The following is a 9,485-nucleotide window of genomic DNA, read 5'->3' as shown; positions in this document are numbered from 1 at the left end:
AACCATTTCGTAAATCCGAAAGGCTTTTTATATCCATCGCTGAGCGTTCCAAAGGAACACCTCTATCATCACAACGAATCTCAAGATGGATTTCGTCATGCATAATCAAGTGCCACACCCTGGGCAATAAGCCATTACAGGGCCCAGCACGAGCACATTCCACTCGAGCCACGGCTGCATCCACAGCCTTTTTGAACAATGTCCCCTTAAGGGATATTTACCGAGCAGCAACGTGGTCTTCAGACCATACCTTTGCCAGACATTATGCTATCCTACCACAACTTAAACGTGACTCAGCAGTTGCTACGGCGGTGCTCTCTACCACCGCTAAACGTTGACTCCGGCTCCCTCCAGCCATATATTGAATACTGCTTTGTAGTCACCTAGAGTGGAGCACCCACGGGGACACTACTCGAAGAAGAAAAGGGAGTTACTCACCTCGTGCAGTAACGAGTGTTCTTTGAGATGTGTGTCCCCGTGGGTGCTCCACGACCCTCCCTTCCCTCTGCACGGAGTCTAAATTACTCGGGCGGAGACGAGGAACTGAAAGGGAGGGGGTTGAGCCGCGCGCTACAGAAGGCGGGAAGGGCTCGAGACGCCTTCTGAGCATGCACGGCTCAACAGGGGGGAAACTGCTTTGCAAAGCTCCGATCTGCGGCTCAGGGCGATCCTTCACCTAGAGTGGAGCACCCACGGGGACACACATCTCGAAGAACACTTGTTACTGCATAAGGTGAGTAACTCCCTTTTTTGTCTTTCAATAACAAAGTCTCAGTGTGACACCCGTGACTGAACAGTATGTGCCAGTGTCTTGAAGTCTGGGTTTTAGTCTGAGATTGCTAGTCGTATACAGTCCATCAGATGGGCATCTGTGATCCTGTGCTCAGCCTGGGAAGCTTGCTCCAGCACAGCTGGAGCTAGACGCAGCCTCCCTGGTCTGAGTGCAGGGCAGCCGGGCTGGAGGGAAGAGAAGTGGCTGCCCGGCCAGCTGGCCATGGTGCTCAGCCAGGGTGCACCAAGCTCCACGTGGGCAGGCTCAGAGGAGAAGCCGCCAATTAACTGGAGCGCGGGGCAGCCGCTTTCAGCTGAAAGCCACAGTCAGCTTGCTGGGGTGCTTCAGCCCTCCAGGCCTCCCAGCTCCCACCATTCCTCGCAGCTACTCACCTGTGTTGTTGCTCGGTGAGTAGCTGCTCCACAAATGAGGAAATCTAATGTAAATGTACTGCGCAGGCGCGCAGTTCAGAGAGGGCTCAAGAGCTACTCTTAGAGCCCCTGAGATCTCCAATCTCCAGGACCGGATGACATTCATCCAAGGGTTCTAAAAGAACTCAAATGGGAAATTGCTATTTGTGACGTAGTGGGGGTACCTGGCTGGTTTCTATGCTGCTGGCTCTGGGGTAACCCCCACTGGCTGCCGTGGGTACCACGACCCAGCAAAACAGGATGAGTCACTATGCAAACCAGTGGCCAGCCCCCCCCATGGAGAGGAACAAAGGAAGGTGGAATGCTGCCCTGGCTGGGGGGCAGGGCTGGAAGAGGGTTAGTGAGTTCCTGGCTGGAAGGCAAGGGGAGAAGGAACTGGGGAGGGGGCTGGGATTCCCCCATCTCAAGGGGAGCACTGAGGCCTCTTAGCCCCCAGTTCCTGTAACCAGATTACATCTGTGCTGCGCTGTGCTGGAGGAGCAATAAAACACCCTCAATTCCACTGGCTGGTGCAGTCTGTTTGTGCCATTTCGGGGTGCAGGAGATGGGGAACTCCCAACGCGCCGTCACACTATTAAACTATTATCTGTGGTTTGTAACCTATCTTTTAAATCGGCTTCCGTACCTAATGACTGGAAGGTAGCCAACGTGACACCAGTATTTAAAAAGGGCTCTCGAGGCGATCCTGGCAATTACAGAGCGGTAAGTCTAACTTCAGTAGTGGGCAAATTAGTTGAAACAATAGTAAAGAATAAAATTGTGAGGCATGTAGAAGAACATAATTTGTTGGACAAAAGTCAGCATGGTTTCTGTAAAGGGAAATCATGTCTTATTAATCTATTAGAGTTCTCTGAAGGGGTTAACAAACATGCAGACAAGGGGGATCCAGTAGTAGTTCTTCGAGTAGTGTCCCCGTGGGTGCTCCACTGTAGGTGAAGGGTCGCCCTGAGCCTCAGATCGGAGCTTTGTATAGCAGTTTCCCCTGTTGAGCTACGCATGCCCAGGAGGCATCTCGAGCCCTTCCCGCCTTCTGAGGTTCCTCACAAGGTTCCTCACCAAAGGCTCTTGTGTAAATTCCATGGCCATGGGAGAAGAGGGAAGGTCCTTTCTTGGATTGAGAACTGGTTAAAAGGCAGGAAACAAAGGGTAGGAAGAAATGGTAAATTTTCAGAATGGCGAGGGGTAACTAGTGGTGTCCCCCAAGGGTCAGTCCTGGGACCAATCCTTTTCAACTTATTCATAAATGATCTGGAGAAAGGGGTAAGCAGTGAGGTAGTAAAGTTTGCAGATGATACCAAACTGTTTAGGATAGTCAAGAGAGAAGCAGACTGTGAGAGACTCCAAAAAGATCTCACCAAACTGAGTGATTGGGCAACAAAATGGCAAATGAAATTTAATGTGGATAAGTGTAAAGTAATGCACATTGGGGAAAAATAACCCCAACTATACGTACAGTATGACAGGGGCTACTTTGGCTATGACAAATCAGGAAAGAGATCTTGGAGTTATTGTGGACAGTTCTCTGAAAACTTCCACACGGTGTACAGCGGTGGTCAAAAAGGCAAATAGGATGCTAGGAATTATTAGGAAAGGGATAGAAAATAAGACCCAGAATATCTTACTGCCCTTGTATAAAACTATGGTACGCCCACATCTTGAATACTGTGTACAGATGTGGTCTCCTTACCTCAAAAAAGATATTTTGGCCTTGGAAAGGGTTCAGAAAAGGGCAACTAAAATGATTAGGGGTTTGGAACGGGTCCCATATGAAGAGAGGTTAAAGCGACTGGGACTTTTCAGTTTAGAGGAGACTGAGGGGGGATATGATAGAGGTCTATAAAATCATGAGTGGTGTGGAGAGGGCTGATAAAGAAAAGTTATTTATTAGTTTCCATAATAGAAGAGCTAGAGGACACCAAATGATATTAACAGGTAGCAGGTTTAAAACTAATAAAAGAAAGTTCTTCATGTAGCGCGTAGTCAACCTGTGGAACTCCTTGCCAGAGAGGCTGTGAAGGCTAGGACTATAATGGAGTTTAAAGAGAAGCTAGATAATTTCATGGCGATCAGGTCTATAAAAGGCTATTTATTAGTCAGGGGATAGAAATGGTGTCCCAGGCCTATGTTCATCAGAGGCTGGAGAAGGATGGCAGGAGACAAATCGCTTGATCATTGTCTTCGGTCCACCCTCTCTGAGGCACCTGGTGCTGGCCACTGTCGGCAGACAGGATACTGGGCTAGATGGACCTTTGGTCTGACCCAGTATGGCCGTTCTTATGTTGATGGTATCATGAGTCCATGAAAGCTCATGATCCTATCTACATGTTTTGTTAGTCTATAAAGTGCTACCAGACCATTTGTTGTTGTTTTTTTTCTTTTATTTCCAGATGCTATGAACTAGCATCCCGTGGCTACCTGTCACCTCTTCAGTCATTTCAGCATTTTACTGTTTAAGACGGTATTATCTAGGGTTATTTTTAGTTACTACTTATGCTTAAGGCTTTTTACGCCTTGTGTCTTTATTTGGCTCGAGTACTGTCTTACAGGCTCATTGCATTATTGCCTTAATTTATATCTAAGCATCACCTAGCAAATACTTAGTCCTGCAGGCACCAGTGCTAAGGGGGACTGTACTTACAGTACTAACTGTAGTCTCTAATCCAGTGTTCTTCTTCGAGTGGCCCCGTGGGTGCTCCACTCTGGGTGTCGGGTCCCGTCCCGGCGCCGCGGCTCGGAGACTTTTCGTAGCCGTGTCCCGCCGGCTCACGCATGCGTGGTTCAGCAGGGTAGCGTTCGCGCCTTTGATCAGCCGCGCGCGAGCCGGCAACCGTCAGTTCCTCTCAACCGCCTCAGGTCGCGGTCGGAGCTCCCTGATTTCTCTTCACTGATGGTTTCTTTAGATAGTTATCCACTGTAAATAGTTAGAGTCAGTTAAAGTTAGTGTTAGTCGTGTTCCTTTTCTTGTTCTCTCTGTAAAAAAAAAAAAAAAAAAAAAAAGGAAGAAGAAACTTCTCTCTCAAGACTTCGGGGAAAGCCGCCTCAGTGCTGGTGAAATTGACTAACTGGGGGATTACACAGGCATCCCTTACTTTTGGTGGCAATGCCTGGCTCAACTGGGTTCAAAAAATGTTTAAAGTGCCGTGAAGCCATGCCAACGGCTGACGGCCATGACACTTGTATCAGGTGCCTGGGGGAAACTCATGTCCCTGACAAGTGCACTCATTGTAGAAAATTAACTTCAAGAGCCCGGAGGGAGCGGGAGATGAAAGTCAGGATGTTAATGTTTGACAAGGCTCTGCAGCCTGATCCGATCCCTCCTGCAGCCACAAAAGCCTCGGGGCATAAGAGGAGAGCGGCTTCTCCGGGGTCGGCTCTCTCCAAGTCAACAAAGCTATCCCCGACACGTTCTCTCCCTGCGGCAGCCACAGCGTCGGCAGGAGCTTCCAAGGAGACCCCCCGGAGAGCTGGTAACCCTGCTGGGGCTGATAGGGGAGAACCCCCGCTGCCCAGAGGGGGATCGGCTTCAGCGCCGACATCGGGAGCGGCAGCGCAGCTGGCCGACAGGTCTGCACCGGCTTCAGCAGCGCGCTCCCTGAAACTGACAAACACGCCGGGACCGCAACTGACCAGCCTCTCCGCACCGGCTTCAGCGGCACCTGATCCATCGGGCCGCTGCTACAGGTATAGCCATGAGGCGATCATCTTGGCTTTCATCGGCAGGGGCTCCAAAGGAGTTGCAAAATAAGGTCGAGGATCTGCCGTTTGACAAACTAAAACTCTTTGCGGCAAATACTGATGAGGTTCTCCATTCGGGGAAAGATTCCCGTACAACTCTACGTATGCTTGGGATGTACACTCCCTCCTTCAAACGCAGACGTTATTTCCCTTATCAACGGAGATATGATTTCAATTTTGCTAGACAGCAGACACGCCCCTTCGATAACCAGCGCCCTAAACAGCGCCCTCAACGCAAGCGGCCACAGCAGAATCGTCCAGTTAATCAGTCATCGACTAAGCAGCAAATTTGACTTCATTGTCGAGGACGCAAGCCAACTACCTTTAATCAACACGGAAAATCATCATCTTTTTCACCATCGCCTACGTTCTTTCTATCACCGGTGGTCCGCAATCACCACGGACAGATGGGTACTAGAAGTAGTTCAGTCCGGCCTCTCCATCCCTTTTCTCTCTATTCCCCCTACCACTCCCCCTCCCCCGTCCCTTTTCAGGGACCCCTCTCACGAGAAACTGTTGAAGCAGGAAGTTCAACGCTTGCTCGCCATCGGAGCAATAGAGGGCGTCCCCAAACAGTTCTGGGGAAGGGGGTTTTACTCCCGATATTTTCTCATCCCAAAGAAGTCGGGAGGTTGGAGACCCATTCTAGACCTTCGAAAGCTGAACCGGTACCTTCGAAGGCTCCGTTTCAAGATGGTAACCTTATCAACCATCATTCCGTCGTTGAACAAAAAGGATTGGTTTGCAGTCCTCGATTTGCAGGACGCCTACTTCCACGTAGAGATTCACGTGGCGCACAGACTTTTTCTTCGTTTCCAGTTAGGGAGCGAGCATTATCAGTACAGGGTCCTGCCATTTGGTCTAGCATGTGCTCCGAGAGTTTTCACCAAGACATTAGCGGTGGTCGCGGCCCATTTACGCAGGCTGGGGGTGACAATATTTCCTTACTTAGACGATTGTCTCCTCAGGGGTGCAACGTATATGGAAACATGTCACATGGTCCGGACAGTATCCAACGAATTTGCAGCTCTGGGCCTCCTCATAAACTCAAAGAAGTCATCGTTAGTTCCCTCCCAGAGCCTGATGTTCATAGGTGTGCGACTCGATTCAACTGTAGCGCGAGCATACTTACCACTAGAACGTTTTACGGCAATCAAAGAGCTGGTACACACCGTGGTGCATGCTCCAACAATTCCCACACGTGTTTGTCTGCAGCTGTTGGGACACATGGCCGCCGCAACCATTGTAGTGCGCAACGCAAGGTTACGTTTTCGTTGCCTCCAGCATTGGTTAGCCACGGTTTACATTCCGTCAAAGCACTCTGTCCACAGGCCAGTAGTGGTGCCACGGTATGTCCGGGATTCCCTCCAGTGGTGGATCAACCCGACCAATCTTCTCACGGGCGTGCCATTTCATCGACCACAACCCTCAACACAAATTACTACAGATGCCTCCCTTACAGGTTGGGGAGCTCACATGGGCAACCTTACGGTTCAGGGACGTTGGTCGACACAAGAGATGCTACTGCATATCAATGTGCTCGAATTAAGAGCGGTACGGCATGCTTGCAAATATTTCCAAGCCCACATTCAGAATACAACGACCAGGATTTTAACGGACAATATGGCGACTATGTTTTATATCAACAAACAAGGGGGTGCCCGATCCCGTTCTCTTTGCGCAGAGAGCACTCGTCTATGGAATTGGTGTATCGCCAACAACACCGTTCTCACAGCATCCTACCTTCCAGGCATCGACAATTTAATAGCAGACTCTCTCAGCAGACGTTTTCCTCACGACCACGAATGGGAGGTACGTACGGACGTACTGACTCGTATCTTCGATCGATGGGGATTCCCAACAATAGATTTGTTCGCGACAGAACTCAATTCGAAATGTCCCGCTTATTGCTCGAGAGCCGGAATAGGACGCCACTCTCTGGGAGATGCCTTTCTCCTCCACTGGGGCACATCGCTACTATACGCCTTTCCCCCGGTAGTGTTAATTCCCAGGGTTCTGGAAAAGGTCAACATGGACGAAGCCCGGGTGATACTCCTAGCACCATCATGGGCTCGTCAGCCCTGGTTCTCAATGCTCCACCAGATGTCAGTGAGAGCGCCATATGCTCTGCCTCCTCTTCCGAATCTGTTGACCCAGGACAACGGAGCCCTCAGGCACCCGAGACCCGAAGTTCTACACCTCACCGCATGGATGCTTGCTGGTTCACCGACTTCGAACAATCATGTTCTCGGCGAGTCAAGGAGGTGTTGATGCACAGTCGAAAGGAGTCCACACGAACCGCTTACGCGGCTAAGTGGTCGAAGTTCCAAGCATGGTGTACAGACAACAGTGTGGACTCTCGTTTTGCAACCCTACCCTGTATATTAGAATACCTCCTGCAGTTACATGACAAGGGCCTGGCTCTTGCATCTCTCCGAGTGCACTTGGCAGCAATTAATGCCTTCCACCACAGGGATGGCGATTTTTCCTTGTTCGCGCACCCTACTACAAAAAGATTTCTGAAGGGGCTCTCGAACCTTCACCCCCCGCGAAGGCCTCCTCCTCCCTTATGGAATTTGGATTTAGTCCTTCAAACTCTGACTCGTCCCCCTTTCGAGCCCCTAGCTACAGTGTCATTGCACCTACTTACTATCAAACTAGTATTCCTCCTAGCCATTACGTCGGCTCGCAGGGTGAGTGAGATAGCAGCTTTTATGGCCTCACCGCCCTATACAGTTTTTTCGAAGGAATCGGTGACACTGAGAGCCCATCCGGCGTTTATTCCAAAGGTTTCCTCTGACTTCCACATAAACGAGCCGGTGGTTTTACCATGTTTCTTCCCGAAACCCCACTCCTCGTCACAAGCGGCACAGCTGCATACGCTGGATGTGAGGAGATCCTTAGCGTTTTACATTGACAGAACACGGGATTTTAGGAAGACAGACCGTTTACTACTATCATTAGCACGTCAGTCAAAAGGGCAACCACTAACTTCTCAGCGTATCTCGAAACTAATAGTTTCATGTATATCCATGTGCCATTCATTACGGGGGAAGCCTCTCCCTTCTCTTCCAAAAGCTCATTCAACTAGGACAGTTGCTACTACTACAGCCTTCCTCAGTGGAGTGTCCTTTCGTGACATTTGCAGAGCGGCAACATGGTCGTCTAATGTGACTTTTATGAAGCACTACGCTATAGTCGATCAGTTTGCTTCAGATGTTTCTGTGGCTACGGCAGTTCTACACCGTGCTGGTAGTCTTGATTCCGGAGCGCCCTGATTCTGTTCCGTATACTGCTCCGGAGTCACCTAGAGTGGAGCACCCACGGGGCCACTCGAAGAAGAAAAAGAAGTTACTCACCCTGTGAAGTAACGATTGTTCTTCGAGATGTGCCCCGTGGGTGCTCCACGACCCGCCCGTCCTCCCCGCTCCAGAGTTTTTTTCTCTCTTAATTTGTCTTTCAGATGAGCGGGTGAGAGGAACTGACGGTTGCCGGCTCGCGCGCGGCTGATCAAAGGCGCGAACGCTACCCTGCTGAACCACGCATGCGCGAGCCGGCGGGACACGGCTACGAAAAGTCTCCGAGCCGCGGCGCCGGGACGGGACCCGACACCCAGAGTGGAGCACCCACGGGGCACATCTCGAAGAACAATCGTTACTTCACAGGGTGAGTAACTTCTTTTTTCTCAAACTGGGTCGCAACCCCCCGGGGGGGGGCGGGTTGTAGCTGGATTGGGTTTTTCACTTGTGACCCCTCTCCCCCGGGCTGTGAAGAGTGGCAGGGTGGCGGAAGGCAGCTGCCAGCAAGCCACACAGCGTGGCCGGGGCCATGGGACTCCAGGAGCGTGGCTCAGCTGCAGGAGGAGGCAAGGCAGCGGGAGAGTGACCAACCAACCAAAGGGATGCGGAGCAGAAAAGAGGCACAGAGGTGAAAGAGATGGGGGAAAGGAGCCTGCAGGGGGGAGGGTGTTAAGGACTGCACATGCCATGAAGGCAAGGAGTCTGGTGAGAAGGGGGGGAGGAAGCGACCCAGGGCAGTGAGGGTGGGTGGTCACACAAATTCGTTTAGCATTTTAGGGGGTGGTGGTATCACAAATTTTGAGAACCCCTGCTGTAATCCATGTTCCAGCAATCACTTACATGAGTTTAATGTCACATTTTTATGTATGTTTTATTTCAAAATTAAAAGATTTGTATATTTCTAGGGTAAATCTAAATGCCTGGTGTTCTGTTCATATTCTTTTGCGCAGGTGTTGCAGTTTATTCATATTTAAGAGCTTATGTTTTAATTTAGTGCTCACTATTTTAGAGTTAAAACAAAATACAGGACTATGTAGCACTTTAAAGGCTAACAAGATGGTTTATTAGATGATGAGCTTTCTTGGGCCAGGCCCACTTCCTCAGATCAAATAGTGGAAGAAAATAGTCACAACCTGTCACATTACCGAATTGGAGGGAAGCAGCCAGATCACTGCTGCACCCCTAGGTGGGGGTGTTGGCCCCAGAAATTGGTATAAAAGGGAGCCATGTGGGGTATTGAATGGGAGC

General features: G+C 50.3%; 1 protein-coding gene across 1 annotated transcript; it reads left to right on the top strand.

Annotated features, from left to right (window-relative positions):
• Positions 1 to 663: 663 nt before the first annotated feature.
• LOC102454623 (uncharacterized) lies at positions 664 to 8,349 on the top strand. The gene has a single exon (XM_075918233.1). The coding sequence runs from the start codon at positions 5,346 to 5,348 to the stop codon at positions 8,214 to 8,216; it is 2,871 nt and encodes a 956-aa protein (XP_075774348.1). The 5' UTR covers positions 664 to 5,345; the 3' UTR covers positions 8,217 to 8,349.
• Positions 8,350 to 9,485: the final 1,136 nt, after the last annotated feature.

This window comes from Pelodiscus sinensis, unplaced genomic scaffold, assembly GCF_049634645.1.
Source record: "Pelodiscus sinensis isolate JC-2024 unplaced genomic scaffold, ASM4963464v1 ctg64, whole genome shotgun sequence".
Lineage (NCBI taxonomy): Eukaryota > Metazoa > Chordata > Testudines > Trionychidae > Pelodiscus > Pelodiscus sinensis.
Note: the sequence above shows the minus strand (reverse complement) of the source record. Positions and strands in the feature narration are given on the sequence as shown.

What these genes read in the sequence shown, in the direction of transcription:
- LOC102454623 (XM_075918233.1), top strand. Translation starts at nt 5,346, where the DNA reads ATGGGTACTAGAAGTAGTTCAGTCCGGCCTCTCCATCCCTTTTCTCTC.